Consider the following 20,355-nt stretch of genomic DNA (forward strand, 5'->3'; position numbering starts at 1 on the left):
CATTGGGGCATGGGATCCCCTTAATCAGAGACATGGATTTTCAACACATACTTTCATTTGGGAAGATTCTACGCTTTGACCTCCAGCTATTGTCAGTTTTCCCATTGGATTTCCCTATCAAGAGAGTAGGTACATACGCCATGTCGCTTCCAATCAGAGACCTTATGGTCTAAAATACTCGAAATCACTATCGATTCACCTCTTCTCTCTCTCACACGGTGTAAGATGAGGGTAGAAGATGGTGAATGCGATTGCGAGCGCTAGAGCGTTGGACAATACGGCCACTGTGACATTACAAAGCCTGTTCAGTAATACAGTTATGATTATGATCATCAATTTCAGCCCTGTTAATTAGTGATCGATCGTCATTAGAGATGCAACGGATATCCGGCCAGTATTCGGTATCCGGCCTATTCGGCCACAATTTTACTATTCGGCCAGATACTGGATATTAAAAACTTATAGTAATGATTAAAAGCTGCTATTTATTTATGTATTTTTGTCAATTATTGACATCAGTTTTTTTAATCTAAGTTAGTTATTTATGCCGTACGGATGTAAAAGCGTGCGCTCGAATTAGCTTAATTAAACCTCGACCGAATATCCGGCCAACGGTCCCGCCGGATATCCGGTATCCGGTATCCGGCCAAACAACTATAGCATCGCAACGTGAATTGGTGGAGACCTACACTCAGTAGTAGGTGGATATCGGTTGAATAAGAAGAGATATTGTCAAGATGGTATGGCCTTTGAGACGAAGCAATTGGCGACGAAGTAGAGTCGACACTCAAATCCTGGAGAGGGCACTGCCCTCCTCCTACATACGCCTATGATCGTCTAAAGAACTGTATCAAAAACCAAATGGATTGGAGGGGGGAGGGGCAATTTGCCCACGGTACCTGGCGAACACGTCTCATAGTCCTCAAACGTGTGCTCGAAGTGCGTGAACGGGCTCGCACGCATATAGGCGGGCAGCGAGCGCAGGAATGAGTCCACTTGCAGTCGCTGACACTTGTCCATTGGGCATGTCTGACAAAAAGACAATAGTTAAAAAATCACAAACAAAATATTCCTTTATGAGATGCATTGAGGATTTTTGGGCAAAGTAGCTACAGTCGAGTTCATAAACTTGTGAGCAAAAATTTGATCAAAAACATCTGAACACGGCATAGAAAAGAAAGAAAAAGAGAAGCATGTTCAGATATTTTTGACCAAATTTTTGCTCACGAGTTTATGTACTCGACTGTACATTCTAAAACTAAGTATTCCAACAAGTGCAGACACTGTTAAAATATGAATTAATTGGTACCTTTTCGTAATTAATGGTGTGGTCCACGTCTGGTACATGGCCATTGATAACGCGCATGCTGTCCTGGTGCAGACTTCTAAAATTAAAATATGTATTAGCGTGGAGAAGTGTCCCATAGCTGGGTCGGTTGGGTGGGATACGGGTCGTACCCGATTCGCTACGATTCACTATGATAGCGCTCAGCACGCATTAAGTTAATTGATAATAATTAATCTGATTTTCAAGGGTGAAATAATTAAAGTGTTTTTTACTAGAGTCTCTAGTTTTAGTACAGATTTTGTCATTATATTGCCGTGTGTTAATACAGGCATATCGACAAACTCATGTTATTCTTTGTTATAAAAAACTTTTCTGACACTATTAAACAATAATTCCAAGACCCTGGTCTGATAAAAAAGTAGATTCATTATAATTTACTTAAAAATTTGGTTTTTAGCAGCTTGGAAATAAATAAATATATAGTAAACGATTGGTTGGATATATATATATATATATATATAAAGTGATGTCACATACAAAAACTATGGAAATCACGTTTTGACAGCAAAAAAGTATGTCAATTGCTTGGTGGCACATTAGTGGCGCAGATAGCCATTATTTAGTTACTTAAGCGGAATGTTTTATTCCCAGATGCAAAAAGAGTATTAAAATGACATAAAATAACAAAAATGTATAAAATAAATAAAAAGGGATACCCCAAAGCGTTTGGCGTGCTTTCACCCCCTTCCATCTGATCCGTTTTGGATATGGCCTCTCTAGAAAAGTAGAAAAATAATAATAAAGATTAGATAATTGAATTTAAAAAAAACCATGTCTTGTCCAGTGTCCTATAAGTAAATTGTAATGAGTTTGTTATATCGATTATCAGAAAATATTGGAAGCATATTTTTATCTCCTGTCAATTGAGCAGAGAATATGATAAATAATTATAAATAATACATTTATTTAAAAATATCTGTTACAAAGTTTCCTTAGAACTAGTGCTCTACTTCCTAAATAGGTATGTATAGGATAAGTACAGTCACCGGCACCAATATCTGACATAACAAGCGTGCATAAATATCTGACACGACTATTTCTAGGGCCGGAAGGACGTGTCAGATATTTTTGCACTCTCCGCTATGGCAGATATTAATGCTGGTGACTGTACCCCTTAAAATGTACGATGGTAAAATCATAAATCATAATATACCTAAAAATGTGTGTGTGTGTGTGTGTGTGTGTGTGCCACATATCAAAAGAAAAAATACGTGTCCATATTTTGTGATAATCAATTGTCGGAATAAACAGAATAACGTTTTTTACATAGGAAACTAACCAATTTGCCGCATTAGGTAGAGCATACTAGCCAAGTAGAAAGAAAGAAAGAAAGAATTTATTTGAAATATAACAAGGTTACAATTTAGATTCATCGGCGGACTCCGCACTAGACTCTGGGCCTGTATCGCGGAGACCAGAGAATTTACAATTTACAGCAGTTACTTAAGTAATTGAACTACTTAATACTAAGTTGACACAAAGCAAATTCTTAACCTAAATTGGGCGTGTGTGCGCGTGTGTGTGTGCGTGTGTGTGTGTGTGTGTGTGTGTGTGTAAGTAAAAATGGAAAGTATACAAATGCACATTACTTGGGTGATATTAGCATTTCGCTATCTTCTCCGGCTGTTTGCTCCTCGTTCTCATCTTTACTACCACCGTCATGAAGAGTCTGTAATAATATAAACTTCAGGTATACCTCTGTCTCTACGGCAGGCGACAAAACGAACATTGAAGAAGTATATATTTTGTCAGATGCACTTTTTTATCATTTGCTCTTAGTACAAATTTCCAAAGTACAGGCTGTTAGGTACATGCGAAAGGATAGATTAAGGTTACCCATAGCATTCATGTTTTCGTTAGTAAGTGTTACTAATTTAGATATAAGTCAATGGCTACTAACATATTATGGATCTTAACGGTCTGAAATAAATATTTATTTATTTATTATTTATAGCAAGGACTATATTGGTCCTTGCCCATAGTACGTATTTTCGCCTACCGTAGAAACAGAGTAGGTATCATTAGAAAATAAAACAGTAGGTAGAGCTTGTCTAATCTTCAGGGCTACTACGAAATTCAAAAATTTCGTTCAGTCCCTCTGACACTTATACTATTTAATACGAGAGCGAGAGGGACGGTACTTTACGGACTACGATTTTCGAACTTCGGAGTAGGCTCTCTGAAATGACGCGCCCCATCACCGCATTTACGCACATAAGCATATTTAAAATACGGGCGGGCGACATACACATAAATGTCATTATTATTAGTCATTTAGTTACCCGTTACACTCAGGCGGTTGTTGTAAGATTTGCTGACTAACTAGGTAGTCATAATCAAGGAGCGGAATTTCTCATAGTAAAAATCAAACATCAGAGGGATTGAACATAAGTTTTATCGACTGTTCCAGTTATCGATGTTATCGAATCGATTCTTCGCTTGTTATCGCCTTAACATTATTCTGTAACATTTGACCTCTTTGATAAGTGACTTTCATCTCGATATTAAACTATTTTTCATCCATCTACGCGGACGTAGTCGCGGGCAATAGCTAGTTTATAATATAATTTTCGTTGAAAATATACATAAGTATTACCCAGACTTTTTTGAGTACCTAGGTTTATTAATCTACGATTGGTCATTATAGGCTAGGTTTATAAGGGTTCAGCTATAAGGTCCTAGAAACTTAAAATTTGGTATGAAGCTCTTATAGCACAACCAATAATTATGAAATGTCTATATATAATCTTATTACTTTATGTCTGTCTGTAACTATCTGATAAGACCCCACACCGCGTAGTAAATTTTGCTTAGGAGAGGGGCTCTGCTAATACTCGATACCTACCTAATCATTGCCGTTTTTTTACCTGATGCCCCTAGAAATTCCATAAAGATTATCGTATTTTATACCCGAGTGTAAACAATAGGAATATGAGAGTCTGCCATTTTCTTGGTACCGCCGTAATATTTGAATGGCAGATAACCATTCAGTACCTTGGGAGAGCACAAAGTCCAGCAGTGGACATCCTAAAGCTAATATGATGATAATGGAGAATTCGATACCTATTTGGCTTATTACCTGATATTAAAACATTTCGTTTATAACTACTAAATTTTATTTTACCTCTATCAATATTCCCAGATTTCAAAACGTCTTGGTTTCAAACTACCTAAATTGCAGAATGCCTAATTTGTTTTCTTAAAACACCGGAACCTTAATATGGCCGAATTTCAAAATACCTTAGTCTCATAATGCTTAAACTTCAAAACACTTTCATGGCAAAACAACATATGCTTAAAACTATCAAATGTCAAAATACCTAAATTTGGATGTATTACACTGAGATCGTCAATTTTTACATAAGATGAATATTCCTTTTCCTGCCGCGACGGTAATCTCCAAAGCACCAAAGCACACAAAAAATAGGCATTTTGCCATTTAGGTGTTTTCGGCTTGAGTTATTTTAATATTTTGTCATTTCGGTCGCTGACAATTTCACGGAAAATTTGACATTTAGGTATTATGAGACCATGTTAATTTGAAAATTAGGGGTATTAATGAATAAGGTATCTATTATGAAATTCAGTAGTTATAAGCCCAAAGCAACATTTTGCGGTTAACATTATATGACCACTACAATACTGTTAATTACATTATGCCTTTGTTATATATTATGTGCTATTTTTGTTATGTAATTGTTACATATTTGCTATGACTTAATTTTCTTTAAAAAAATATCGCTCTTCCTTTAATGTGTCTAGTATGTACGGTAAAAACTGAAATATGGTGTGATTGGTATAACGATGACCAATTTGCTATGACTTAATTTTCAATAAAAAAAACACGTCAAGATCGCTTACTACTTCCTTTCTAATGCTAAAAACAACAAAGTATAAGTAGTGGTGTCCTTGTCAACCCACGGACAATACCTGCATGCCTCCAAAGCTGATTGATATACACTTGTTGGCCGTGTTGATGCTCTCACGGTGCTTTTCACGCTGTAACACACGAAATGCATATAGTACCTGTATAAAACGTGGTCACTGTATCTCATACAAACAACGGTAATGATAATTTATTGAATCAGGCGTTACTTTGCGGAGGTCCATATGAACTCGAACAATTACTTTGCTCACCCGCGACCTTATGATAGCTATGTTTATGCAAGAAATGTGTGTTCATGCAGTTCTTTCACCTCCACGCTGTAAGAACACACACAAATCACACAAACCCATCTATCACCACACTATACTGACGCATTTCGAACTGAACCAGAGCTCAACTTCACAGCAACAGAAGCGTTCAGCATGCTTCTGAATTTTTTACGTCTGTCTGTATGTCAGTAATCCTCTAATATTACCCCAAACTGCGTACATTTTGTTAAAGAGAGGGGGTTCTGCTAACACTGGATATTCATAGATCCTACAAAGTAAGTACTGAGCCCTCGGTGCCGCGGTGCGGGAATCCGAATCGCACTTTTCCGGTTTCATTTAGTTGTATCTTGAAATTATTGGTCAAAGTAGCTGCAGGCCCATGGTGCATGCAGGATGCCTCCAACCGAAGCAACTGGAGGTCTATGGGGGAGGCCTATGTCCGTCAGTGGACGACCTACGGCTGAGATAATGATGATGTTATGAGACTAGTAAAACCAACGAGACGAGATATACTTCATCTTTGTCTGATATGTCATTATTACTACGAGTATTTCGCTTCTTTTTCGTCTCATGACATAATTTATATCTTCTCGTTGGTATACTATAGTTCTATTCAATGAACTGACCAGTCTGGTGGTGGAGGCAATTTCCATGGAGTCTCTCGCCGCCAGCAAGTTGGCTCGGTTGCTGGTGGTGTGTTGGCCACCACAAGCGTAGTTCGAGGCCGTGCTATGGACAAATATTACTACATCTGAACAAATATTTTAACACTTTAACTGTCCGTGCATTACATCCACTGCCACGTCTACGTGACGTCAGAAATGGATAATTCTGTACATTTGTGCATTACCTTTAATGCACACGTACCGATCCATGACAGTTTTCAGAACTAAATTATTGTTATTATTATTTTAAAATTTATGACGGTGGAAGCATTCTACACTTCCACTGAACGTAGATATAGTTTAGATATAGTTAGTGTTTAGTATTGTAATTAAGGGACCCCTTACATCCCTGTATTTCTATTATTATTATTTTTTGTATTTTTTTCTTTAATTGTGTAATATAGTTTTTAAGTATTTTATTTGTAATTATATTATTATGAAAAAATGACCTTCTGCCAAGTTTCTTGCGGCGCATTCTTCTTGGCAATGATAGTCTTTAATGCACACGTACCGATCCATGACAGTGTCAAAAGCTAGGGACAGTTAAAGTGTTAAAAACAGGAGCTGACTGAATTCCCATGGTTTGCGATCCAGGGACGGACACAGAATAGTTTTTATCCCGGAAAATTGCACAATCCCAAAATCGCAAAAGAGATAACGCTAGACTAAATCTTATCCATATCGGCTTGCATAATTGTTAAAAGTCAGAATGCAATGTTAATCTTAATGTATTGTTTGTCATAAGAGTCATAACTCTTTTTTCTCTGAATCCTAATGGATTGTTTTAAAACAAGGAAAATCATATAAAATATCCACACTAATATTATAAATGCGAAAGTGTGTGTGTTTGTATGTTTGTCAGTCTTTCACGTCGAAACGGAGCTACGGATCGACGTGATTTTTGGCATAGAGATAGTTTATGGGCCAGAGAGTGACATAGGCTACTTTTTATCCCGAAAAAATGCACAGTTTCCGACGGAACAGCGCGCGATAACCGAATTCCAGGCGGACGAAGCCACGGGCAAAAGCTAGTTACATTATTACTTGCGATAATTATGCGAGTTTACGCAACGAGACGGGGACGGCTGTGCCAACTTGTTATTATATAGAGGTTGTATTAGTAAGTGATAAAACTCACATCATCCTGAGAATGGATCCCATGGCAGCCCTCATCTCCATGCTGGTGGTAGTGTAGCGGCGGAAACTTGACTCTCGAGACTAAAGAAAAGTTTTGTGTTTTATTACTCGACTGCCGTGTTGTGTAACATTCATATCAGTCAGTATAGGAAAGTGTGAAACTATAACACATACGAAGATCTGTTGTTAGGAACCTGTCATCGAATTAAGTAACAAGAAAAACTGCATTCATATATTTAAAAAAAAACTTGTACTTAATCACTTCGGGGTTCGAACCCGCAGGGCTACTGCGAAACTCGAAACTCGAAGTTCGTACCGTACCGTCCCTCTCGCTAGTGTCAGAGGGACCGCACGACACGAACTTCGAGTTTCGAGTTTCGTAGTAGCCCTGCCGGTCGTTATGAAAAATAAAACATACATTATTTCTATTTGGATATCGGTAGTGTAGGGTGTTGTAGGTCATATCATAAGTATGATAACCAATAAACATTACTATGAAACACGGTATCTAGAATGAAGTCATGGCGTTTGGTATGAGGTTTATGTATACCTATAGGTTAGAAATACCCTAATCAACATGAGAGTAGACACACGCTGTACAGTCGAGTTCATAAACTTGTGAGCAAAACTTTGATCAAAAATATCTGAACACGCTTCTACGCCGTTGACAATAGAGTCACCAACACTTATATCTGACACAACAAATCATCCATATAAATGTCGAAAACTGTATTTCTACGGCCGGTAGGATGTGTCAGGTATTTTTGCACGCTCCGCTGTGGCAGATATTAATATGCAGGTGACTCTACATAGAAGACGTAGACGTAGTGCCACGAGAGTTGAAGTGAATGATTATATACACAGCTACATAAAGAACTGATTACATATGACACCTTATTTATTAGAATCGGATGAATAGCCTAGATGCTACAGTGAAACATAAGTACAAACATAAATAGACTGTTAAAATAATTACTTTTCCTTTTGGCTTCGCCGTAGTCGAGTAAAAAGGAGAATGAATGAATGTCAAAATCCCGCTGTCGTGTCTCTTGTGTGCGTGACCTCAACTCTGGTGACACTACCTATACTCACATGGATGTCCTTCTCATCAATCGGGCTGTGGTCTTCCGGCGTCTTCTGTCCCCGGCACTCCCACTTGTCCACGGGCAGGCGTTTGGGGTACTCTTCCTTGATGGAGTCAGCGTTGGGGCACGTGTCCTTCAGAAACATCTCGTTGAACACTAAAAGGAGATAAGAGTTAGATTTCACCAAGTCTCAGATGAGAAATGCCACGAATTCTGTTAAAAACGGACTTCTAGAGACCAGTTTTTACGTTACAAGGACATTCTAAAACGCCACCGTATTTTATTCATCATCATCATCATCATCAACCCACTATATATATGTCCCACTGCAGGGCACAGGCCTCCTCTCGGAATGAGAGGGCTTGGGCAGTAGTTCCCACGCGAGCCCAGTGCGGATAGGGAACTTCACACACACCGTTGAATTGCTTCGCAGGTTTTTTGTACAGGTTTCCTCACGATGTTTTCCTTCACCGCAAAGCTCGTGGTAAATTTCAAATGTAATTCCGCACATGAATTTCGAAAAACTCAGAGGTGCGAGCCGGGGTTTGAACCCACGATCCTCTGCTTGAGAGGCCATAGGTCAAACCACTCGGCCACCACGGCTCTATTTTATTCATAATAACATTAAAAAACCAAAAACAAGTAAGCATAATCAAGGAACTTCTTTGGCTCTTACTTAAGGCTACTCAACCCAAAAAAAACCACTTTGTACCTACCCGAAAATTACGAACAGCTAAGTATAGCCACTCCCAACAAGTCTTCTCGAGCTCTGGGCTAACAGAGCTTGAGGCGTTGGATATTGCGGTTAATCCTACCATATTCCTTCCACTTGGGCGGCGCAGTCTTCGCAGCTTTGATGGTCCCGAGCACCTCACGCCGCTGCGGCGGCTTGAACTCCGACATGTCTCCGAACATCACGAACGGACGACCCTCCCCTTCCAGCCGCTCCCACCAGGTCTTCTCGCGTTCTGGACCTTCAGGACCTGATGCGGTGGATAATACGGATTAAAACAGGTTATAGTATGCAGAAATATACAAGAGAAACCTTCTCTCTTGAGAGAAATATTCATAGCGTGTTCATAGCAATGTTGTAATTTCATTTTTTTATGTTACACAACAGTAACTGTTAAATAATTACAGGCTCCTTGAAGGCCCGATGCTAAAAAACATGATTCATAAACGTCTGTTAGCGCTAATCAGTCGATCAAGGCTCTGCTAAAGTAAGAGGACCGTAGAACCTCCTTTATCTCCCTGCTAAGTCACAAAATGGCCGCCACAAGTTTGAACAACTGACTTTGACAAGAGCAAAAAAACTATACCGAAGATATTTTTAGTGATGGGAGGGTTACGCAAAGATTAAAAAAAAACAGGAAAATTTATTTTCAGGAATTTGTGTTTAAAAATCCTCTAAATTAGGTATTTATTACTGCTACTTTACTAACAATAAAAATGAAAAAAATTTAAATTAGCATGATTAACATAATTACGGCTTTTTGCACTTAGGTAGAACATAAACATACGGATCGGAAATGGCGGGAAAACAAACATCTTGCTTTTTATTTTATTTTCCTGCCAATTTGCTGTCACTGCTGTAAATTTGTTTTAAAATTACCGATGAGGCCATTTTTTGTCTTTGATTTGTCAAGAAGGCCAACATAACGCGTCTAATCCGTCTATCAGCAGCTCAACAACTAGTAGACTGCTAGCAAGCGTTTATGAAACATACTCCTTGACAACCGTCTAACAAGCTTAATCAGTCTGCTAAGTAAATGACCGATCAAACCTCAATTAAGGATTTTTTAAGAATAAGGCTGTTAATCTTTAAATTTATATTACATACTCCAAACTTATTTATTAAGTAACTACAAGAATGAACCCGTAGGACGCTGTAAACGTCCGTTGTTTTCTCTGGACAACGGGCAGTTTTTTTTGCCGAAGATGCGGTGTTGTATGGCTTACAATGAATGTATGTATACCATGCGCCATATAAATCTGCCGTCAGTTTTGACGCATTTTTCACATACATTTTTTATGCGACGTCTTTACGTTACTCCCGGATTGTGTTCGAATCGCTTAACGGTATAGTGCCTATTCAATTATTGGAATTATACTTTATAGCTTTGTGGTACTAGTCGTGGCAATGAACTTTTAGGCAAAGTTAGGCGGCGGAAGGTTATACAGTACATGCACCGGACACTTGTCCGGCGACTTAGCCTCAACACGGCAAAAAAACGGTTCGTTGTCAGTTGAAACAACGGACGTCTACAAGCGGCCTTAGAGAGTTTGAATCGCCTACTAAAAAAATGTTATAGGTATAAGCTACTTAGCTCTGCCACGCAGCCACGTCTACGTAACAACAGAAATGGATATTTAATTCTGTACATTTGTGCATTGTAACGCACGAACGTTTTGACCCATGACAGTCGCGAAACCAAGGGACAGTTTAGTGAAAATGTTAATTCTAGGATGGGGATCACTCTAGTGGTTTGACCTATGGCTTCTAAAAAGCAAAGAATCGGGTGTTCGAATCCGGACTCGCATCTCTGAGTTTTTCGAAACTCATGCGCGAAACTACATTTGAAATTTTACCTTATCTAAGTTTCCAACCTATAAAGATAGGTAAGTTTGATGTTTATTGCCTGACCAGCGAATTCATTGTCTTCATTGCAGTCGCAAGGGTCCTCGTTAGGGTTGTCTTCGACAGGGGTCTGCGTCTTCAGGAGGGCAGGTATGTCGAAGATGTACTGGTTGGTGTCGGGACTGCCTCCCGCGAAGTGGTACACGTACTCTTGAAACTGGAAGGTAAGTGAGCGAGTGGGTAAGTGAGCTAGTGAGTGGGCAAGTGAGCTAGTAAGTGGGTAAATGAGCGAGTAAGTGGGTAAGTGACCTAGTAAGTTAGTGGGTAAGTAGTGAGATAGTAAGTGGGTAAATGAGCGAGTAAGTGGGTAAGTGACCTACCTAGTAAGTGAGATGGTAAGTGATTCTGTTAGTGGGCCAGGAAATGGGACTCGTGACGAAGTTACACGGCTGAATTTGGCGTAATTACGCCTGCAATTCTGATTGAATTACTAGCATTATCTTTACTCGCGTCCTGGCGTACCTACCTACATCCGAACATCGTTCCATGACTTGTTTATGGCAAAACGTGCCGTAATTTTGGCAAATGACGTGTCGTAGGTAATCAGAGTAATCACGCTAAAATTCAGTTGCGAAACTTCGGCGTACTTATATGCTTATATTACTTACAAGGTGTTAAATAAATAACTGAAATACTGAATGTAACTTAAAATGGTTAATAGAATCGATTACCTACACTATTAAAGAAGTGGTAAGTGTGTGCGTTTTTAAAACCCTTTTTTTCTGTGCCCTGTCTAAAAGTTATGAATATGAATATTAGCATACACTAACTCAAATTATTTTTTTAACAAGGTTAAATACTATTTAGGTAATTTAAAACAAGTCATAGCAATTACCAAAGCCCCTTTTCTAAGTAAAATGGATGCAGTGTGGGGTCATTTAGATAATTAATAGACAGACAGACATGAAAAATTAAGATTTTCAGATCCTTCTGACAGGTGCGGTCCGAAGAGGGGTCACAGGGGACATGCCCTCCCTCCCCCTCCCCCACCAAAATTGTACACGTCAAATTGAAAAATGTTATAAAAATTTACAAGAGAAAAAAAAGGATTTTTTTGCCCCTAACCGCGAAGTTACCTTCATACTAAATTTCAAGTTTCTACCACAACTGGAAGTATAGGTATACAATTATGAATAACTACCTATATGTTTAGATTGCGCTGATTGAGAAGTTACCTGTACTTATACCTTAAAAACACAATATTTAAAACTAATTATGGTATATGTAGAGCCACCAGAGTTGAGGTCATGCACACAAGCACATGTCATGTACTTAATGAGAGCAGGATTTTGACATTAACTCATTAATTTAATTCATTTTCCTTTTCATTCATTTTCATTTTTTGCCAAAAGGCAATCAGTTCTTTCTTTAGCTGTCTATGTGTAATAATTCACTTCAACTTTCGTAGCACTAAGTACCTATAGCAAACCTGAGTAGGTATTTAGTAATTTCTCTTGATAAACATACAGACAATCCAGACAAACCGTGATCCTACAAGGGTTCTGTTTTTCCCTTTTGAAGTAGGTACCAACCACTAAAAACAATGACATTCGTATTTCTACCTGAAACAAACGCTTCAAAAGCGGCGGCGATTTAAATAGTTCCTCGTTTAAGTTATAAAAACTTTACGATAACATTTAGACATTTCGACGAAGCTTGTTAGAATCATCGAGTTGCTCCAATATAATAAAGTAAAGCTCTATTGTTTTCCATCATCTTTTGTATTTGTAGATTAGGATAATAATAAGTCGTTTAACAAAGATAACATCCATTATTTAAATTTGCAGGTGGCTAATTCTATTTAATTTCAAAGTATTGTTCTGTTGTTCTACCCGCATTCAGGGCTAGACAGAATTAGGGTCTCGTTATTGGAATCCCACTAAATAGATTCCATAACAATTCATATAAACCGTGTTATTTTTGCGTTCCGTTAACTTTAAGAGAGCATTCAGCAGGTCAAATTAAGTTAATTTCCTAGACACTGGTAGGTACCAAGCTCCTGTTTAAAAGATCCAAGGAAAATCTGAAAGGTCTTTACAAGGTTCCTTTTAAAGTAACTTTATAACTAATTCTATAACTTTGCATATAAACTTGCTTAGCGGTTGTAATTGTGGGGTTTCATTCTGATCCCGTAGAAATTTTGGGATAAAATAGTAGCCTAAGCGACGGTGAAGTACCAAGCAACTTAGGAGGTTTAGCTAAGGGGTGCTAAGGTCCTCAATCGCATGTCAAAGGTCATTAGGAGGTGTTGGTACTTCGCCGTCGACTATGTGTTATTCCAAATGTCCAGCTGTTTATAAAAGAACAGAATTTGGGCAGTCGATCTAGAGGATCCAATAATCCAACGTATTCTATTCTAAATTAATAAAACTATTTAAAAGAAATATTTTTTATAGAACAGATTGCGTTGCCGTAAAAATTCCGTTTTTAACAAGCTACCGAAAAGCATATGGGAGCTACCCCTGAATGTATTTAAAAAAAAATACTGTTGGAAAAGATATAATACAATGTAGGCGATTTTCTGTCGTAAAATACCTAGTTTCCAGTAGAGTTGATTTTAGTGTTAGAAAATGTACAAATACAGCATTTCAAAAACAGCAACCTTAAGCAACTTTTTGTCTCATTACCATCTAATAACAGCTGATGTAACGACTTATTCTATGCAAATAAATCTTCTATTTTATTCTATAATAAAAATCTGGCCCTCAAATGTATGCAGTAATAGATAATTTTGTATGTAGAGAGGGCCAAATTTTGTGCTGCTGAGTAGGTATATTAGTAATTTTCAAATACTAAAGACTTTCAACCTTACCATACACACACGCACATACAAACTTTCTCATCCCACTAATATTATAAATACGAAAGTTAGTAAATCTGGTAGCTTGTTTGTTTGTTACTTCATCACGTCTAATCCGCTGAACCGATTTAGATGAAATTCGGTATACGATGGTTTGAGTCCCCGTGAAGGGCATAAAATAGTTTATATCCCGGAAAGTTGCATAGTTCCCGCGGGATTGCGATAAACGAATACTACGCGGGCGGAGTCGCGGGCAACAGCTAGTATATAATACTTGCAGGATTATAAATGGGTCCCGCTGAAAAACAACGTTGCAGCATGCCACAGCATGATGCTGAGTGGCGTCCGACTTATGCAATCGGGTTTGGGTTTGGCTTTTTTGTCGATAGTAGACTTAAAATGTAGCTCACTCCTGTAGATAGGTATTTTTTTACTTTTCGTTTTTTTGTAAAAATAAATTGAAACTTTATTTCGGCAAACCACACGTTTCTCAATTATTTTGTATTGCGTAAATATTTTTTTCTCGTTCTATTATGAAAGCTAATCCATACTATAATATTATAAATGCGGAAGTGTGTGAATTTGTATGTTTGTCCGTCTTTCACGTCGAAACGGAGCGACGGATCGATGGGATATTTGGCATAGAGATAGTTTATGGGCCAGAGACTGACACAGGCTAAGTTTTTATCCCGGAAAAATGCACAGTTCCCGAAGGAACAGCAGGGCTACTACGAAACTCGAAACACGAAGTTCGTATCGTACCGTCCCTCTCGCTCTCGTATTAAATAGTATGTGTCAGAGGGACCACACGACACGAACTTCGAGTTTCGAGTTTCGTAGTAGCCCTGCAGCGCGCGACAACCGAATTCCACGCGGGCGAAGCCGCGGGCAAAAGTTAGTAGTGTTTATATATTTTTCTTATTAGGTTAATAAAACATACAACGCATTGCATCTAACCAGGGCGCCATTGTTAACAAAAAGCCTTCTCGACCATTCCGGTATCAATGGTTACCAAAAGTCGGTCTCACAACGTCGCAAGCGCACACTAAAGATACCACAGACCTAGAAATAACTAGAATAAAAAAAACTGTAATCTGTTTATTTCACTAATAGAAATCCGGGGAACTAAAAACGTATATATTATTTATATCATACTAACTAACTAATGTAATAAATGCGATAGTGACTCCGTTCTGTCTGTTACATGTTCACGTTTAATAACCCGCTGAACTGATTGTGATAAAATTTGGCATGGAAATAGTTTGAGAACTAGTACAGGACATAGGATAGTTTTTACCCCCGAAAATTGCGTAAGATCAACTAAAAGACTATCAAATATATAGGTATATTTATAAGTAGTTTGTTTTTTTTTATAAGTAAGAGAGGCAAAAAACTGGCGGTACTAATTCTGAAAGGAAATGGTTAGAAGTGATGGCGTTTTTATTAGTCAAAAACTCATTCAATCAAAATCAAAATCATAATGTTTATTCTTAATCTACTTTCAGTGGAAGTGTAGAATGCCTCCACCGTGAATTTAAAAAAAATGGAGATGTGTATAGTCCCATCATACGAGTATTAGCTCTATGGTTAAAACACTCGGTCGGCACGTGCTACAGGAGACAGACATGAGACAGACACAACAACAATTACTTCCCCGAGAGCGTCTCCCAGCAATAAGGGATCGCCAGCAAAAAACCTTCACAAATCTGGCAACATCGCACGAAAGTCCGCACATCCGGCACAACCTTGTTTACTAAATACATCCATTTAACAAGATACGCGCGAAAATCAATACCTCTTCTTGCAGTCGGGTAAAAACCGGCCAAGAGCGTGACGGACACGCCCAAAATAGGGTTCCGTAGCCATTACGAAAAAATAAGTATTTTGTATTTTATATGGAATCTTCCAAGTTTAGGTATATTTTATACCTTAGGCTGCTATTTACTCTTAAACTACTAATAATTCTCAAGAAAACTTAACCGTTATAGTTTTCTTTGTAAGTTTGATATACTTACTAATCCTGATTTTTTTCAAATTTTTCCACCCGCAGGTTTAAATTTTAATGAAAATTTGCACTTTAAAGTTGAATATTTTGCAAACAAATCACTGAATCGAAAAATCGTTTTAGCGACCCCCTAATGGTTTTAAAAAACCTATCCAACAATACCCCAAATTACAAGGTTGGATGAGAAAAAAAAACACCCCCAACTTTACGTCTATGGGAGGTACCCTAAAAAAATATTTTTTGAATTTTTTATTGTACCATTTTGTCGGCATAGTTTACTTATATATCCGTGCTAAATTACAGCTTTCTTGCATTGATAGCCTCTGAGCAAAGCCGCGGACGGACAGACAGACAGACAGACATGGCGAAACTATAAGGGTTCCGTTTTTGCCATTATGGCTCCGGAACCCTAAAAACGGAATAAAATAAATATTTAAGGGGGGCTCCTATACAACAAACCTCTTTGATGACGACCTTCATCTTATCCCTCCACTCCTGGTCGACCTTGGCGGCTGTCTTGTAGCCTCGGGAGAGGTGGAGAATCAGACTCTGCCCGTCGCTTAAGATGCTTTGGAGAGCGTGGATATAGTTTGTATATTCTAGAACATATTATTAGCCATATAACTGTTTTGGTCAAAGTTTACAGCTACCGCAGAGAATCTTCTTAATTTATATGTATGTATGTGTATTGTGTGCTTATAACGATGTAACTAATTGATAAAATACTTAACTCTACTTCGGGCAGTAGGGTAAAAAATGGATCTTTACAAGTTCTGTTGTAGTAATTCGAATTCTACCAACAACACTATTCGAACTGCCATTTATTTGCCCCACCACCTACCACCTTGATACTCGTAATTATATACTAAAATTAGACTATAATAGGTATGTACCTAATCTTGCTAATATTATAAATGCGACAGTTTATGAGTATGTGTGCGTGAGAGTCTGATTGCTACTCCTTCACGCTACAACGGCTAGACGGATTCGGATGAAATTTAGTACGTAATGGTACCTATTCGTAGGAAGTGCAAAATTCGAATTTCGTATCTTGCCGTCCCGCTGACGCTAATATTATTTGATACGAGAGTGAGAGGGACGGTACGATACGAACTTCGATTTTCGAATTTCGTTGTAGCCCCCCAGGCACTGTTGTTTTTTAACGCCCGACACAAAAAGAGGGGTGTTATAAGTATGACCGCTATGTGTGTCTGTGTCTGTCTGTGGCACCGTAGCTCTTAAACGGTTAGACCGATTTGAATGCGGATTTTTTTTTAATTAAAAGCAGGTTTTCTAGCAATGGTTCTTAGACATGTTTTATCAAAATCGGTTTTTTCGTAGTACTTATAGCTTTAATGCTATAAGTACTACGAAAAAAAAGGCATCGCTTCTGACAAGAATACGTGGCAGCACTAACAGCCTCCTGAAGATGATAGCAGTAAGAGATGAGTGCTCTATTATGCAAAATTTAATTAATACCACACTATCACTCGTCCAATATGTATACTAACATAGTTATAAGCAAATTACTAATAATGTATGGATCTTTGTTGTCTGAATAAATAAATGAATTATTATTATTATTAAAGTCGGGGTTTTCCAACTTTTCGTTGGTTAGGTTATAATGCAACGCTAATGTAGACGCCGCTGTATTGTTTAGGAATTTTCATGGAAATTTTGTAGAATTCCGGAATTTAATAATAACGATTTAAAGCGCCCCCGACGAAACGCCACCCCCAACCCAACGATCAAGATTTTTGTCGTAATAGTGTGGGTGTGAATTATCTATGACGTCAAGACATCGTTAAACAATTTGATTTACTATTAGTGGGTAGGTTAGGTACCTACTTTAAGTTTTCATTTAATTTTCAAGTAATAAGTATGAAAGCAGGTGGTAGGACCTTGTGCAAGGTCCGCCCGGATTGCTACCACCATCTTGCTCGCTAATCCTGCCGTGAAACAGCAATGCTTGTACTGTTGTGTTTCGGCGTGGAGAGTAAGACAGCCGGTGAAATTACTGGCACTTGAGGTATCCCATCTTAGGCCTCTAGGTTGGCAACGCATCTGCAATACCCCTGGTGTTGCAGGTGTATATGGGCGGTGGTGATCTCTTATCATCAGGAGACCCACTTGCTCGTTTGCCATCTAGTTGAATAAAAAAAAAATGAAACAATAAATTTTTTAATAAGTAACGACAAATTATTTTTCCATAGTCCGATGTCCGGCTTTACGAGTTTTATTTAATTAACGTATACATATAACATAATCACATAAAACAAACTAAAGAGGTTAATCGGTTAACCGCATCCATGGCTGCATTGCAAAATTCTGTTAAAATTAAAATAAAAACTTTAGTGTCTAATACGTCGTCATAAAGTTTATTTTGGCATAATAAGTGTAACTAGAAAGCGGCTTGCAAGAAGGTGGCATTGTCTTGTCTATGACCGCAAACGTCCGACGTCGCTGTCACCGACCGGCTAATCTCACGTCGTGACCTTTTGAAGGGCTAAAGGGGTGCCACACGACTGACGAGCGAACGACGCATGCATTGCAAATACCGACGAATAACTTTATTTACAAATTTAAAAAGTTCGCATTATAATACAGACAAAAAAGCTTATATTTTAGTGTAGATATCGTACTACTTTAAAAACAGCTCATATCACAAAATTATTATTCTTACAGTGACCATTATATAATGAACCTGAACCATAAGGTTTAAATTAGTATACTTATTAGGTATAGCTTGTAGATAATGTTAATAAGTTTAAAACAATTATCATACATTTTTTGCTTTTGATTAGGAAAGGTTCTTTGCAGAAAACTTTTTTATTCGTTTTGACTCCTTTTAAATACTGACTTCTGCACACAATGTGTGCCTTTTGTTTATACAAACCACACTACTTCTACTATCGTCCTTTTGAATGATAACAGGTACCCCGGCCCATAAATCACATCTAAATAAACTGCTATCCCTGGTCTAACACGCCCATAAATCAAATGTGATTAAATACGATACTTATATAATCTAATTTTCCATATTACAGGTAAGATGGAATGACGGGCGGAGGCCTATTATGAACATGAAACTACCGTGAGACACCCATATTAAATAATATTGACCCGGATAACTCATGTTCTAAATCGAGTTTAGTTTAACATGTTTCGGGCTAATCCGTAGCCCTTCTTCTTAGGAGCAACGCGACTCGACGGCTGCTGCAACACGCACACTAACTTCGGGCTACGGATTAGCCCGAAACATATCGAGCTAAACTCGATTTAAGACGTGAGTTATCCAGGTCAATATCATTTAATATGGGGGAGGCCTATGTTCAGCAGTGGACGTCTTCCGGCTGATTATGATGATTGTGAATGGATGAGATTAAGGGATTAAAATGTACTTTTGACAATGAAATTATAACTACAATATTATGTGCGATATGATTATTATAACTTTTTGGTCAGGAATATAAACGAGTTGTTTGTATGTAATGTTCATCATTAAATAAATTAAGCATCACCTTCAATTACTCTTAATTTCTCCAGTTTACTCTTTCTTCTTTCTGAACACATGACATACATCAAACCCGCCATGTTTTTGCACTCCAGCTGCGCTTGCAAAGCTTGCACTTTCTCCTGTCTCTCTCTGTGCGCCTCTCGCAGCATATGACTTGTTCGTACCTGTTCATTTCTGGGTAAAATGAAATCTTTAAAAATCTATTTTGTAAATAAAGTGCGAGGAAGCTTCTTTAGAGCAGGTAAGTTTTTATCGCTAAACATTCCTCACGATATCCTTTGAAGTTATGTCACTATAGAAAGTTTATTTAAGTAGAATAAGTTCTACTTGGGTTTAGCTGTTATAGATAAAAATCAAAGTAATACATTATTTCTAAAGCGAGAGAAAAATCAACTGATATCAATGACAAATTAGATGAACCAGTCGCTAATGAAGCAAAAGTCAAACTTACTTGGTTAATTAATTCCACTAATTCCTTGATTTTAATGTGTACGTAGGTAAATGAAGTTAGTAAAATAAAGTACCTATTGGTGCATTCTAAGCTAAGGTGCTAATAAATTAAGTAGGTATAAAATGTATAACTTACTGCAAAATGAAATCAAATCTTTCTCTCATGGACTTCTCTTCTTGTTCCAATTGTTGAGCAAACTCCGCTCTTAGCTTAGCCTCTTTCTCTTTTAACATTTCCTCAACCTCTGCTGCTCCAAATTTTACACCACCTTTTTCTTGACAACTACAGGTTGTGGGGCATGCTCCTGTTTTATTCATGTGTTTGCTTTTGGAGCCTGCACTGGACTTAGAAACGGTATCTACGTTGGTGTTCGAATCAATAGGAGTTAACTGTTCTTCTCTGATGACTGCTAAAGCGTCAGGATTTTCTGTTACGTTGTTCCGTTCGCGGCTTGGGTGACGAGACATCTGAAAATAATAGATAATCATTTTATTTATTTAATTGAAAGAACATTTTGCTTTCCATTATAAACATCCCATTTTATTAAAAATGAA

At 37.9% G+C, this 20,355-nt stretch overlaps 1 protein-coding gene across 1 annotated transcript in view; it reads right to left on the reverse strand.

Moving 5' to 3' along the window:
* The window catches only part of LOC141442169 (uncharacterized), a 40,554-nt gene that overhangs the window by 12,907 nt on the left and 7,292 nt on the right, over positions 1 to 20,355 (reverse strand). The window contains exons 2-14 of the mRNA XM_074107070.1: positions 19,937 to 20,268; positions 19,355 to 19,524; positions 16,293 to 16,432; positions 11,035 to 11,185; positions 9,206 to 9,373; positions 8,398 to 8,546; positions 7,307 to 7,386; positions 6,130 to 6,232; positions 5,279 to 5,347; positions 2,938 to 3,017; positions 2,005 to 2,064; positions 1,310 to 1,385; positions 900 to 1,029 (exon numbers count right to left, since the gene is read on the reverse strand). Of these exons, the coding sequence (XP_073963171.1) occupies positions 900 to 1,029; positions 1,310 to 1,385; positions 2,005 to 2,064; positions 2,938 to 3,017; positions 5,279 to 5,347; positions 6,130 to 6,232; positions 7,307 to 7,386; positions 8,398 to 8,546; positions 9,206 to 9,373; positions 11,035 to 11,185; positions 16,293 to 16,432; positions 19,355 to 19,524; positions 19,937 to 20,268 (1,708 nt within the window). The remainder of the gene's footprint in view (positions 1 to 899; positions 1,030 to 1,309; positions 1,386 to 2,004; positions 2,065 to 2,937; positions 3,018 to 5,278; positions 5,348 to 6,129; positions 6,233 to 7,306; positions 7,387 to 8,397; positions 8,547 to 9,205; positions 9,374 to 11,034; positions 11,186 to 16,292; positions 16,433 to 19,354; positions 19,525 to 19,936; positions 20,269 to 20,355) is intronic.

This window comes from Choristoneura fumiferana, chromosome 25 (genome assembly GCF_025370935.1).
Source record: "Choristoneura fumiferana chromosome 25, NRCan_CFum_1, whole genome shotgun sequence".
Taxonomy (NCBI): domain Eukaryota; kingdom Metazoa; phylum Arthropoda; class Insecta; order Lepidoptera; family Tortricidae; genus Choristoneura; species Choristoneura fumiferana.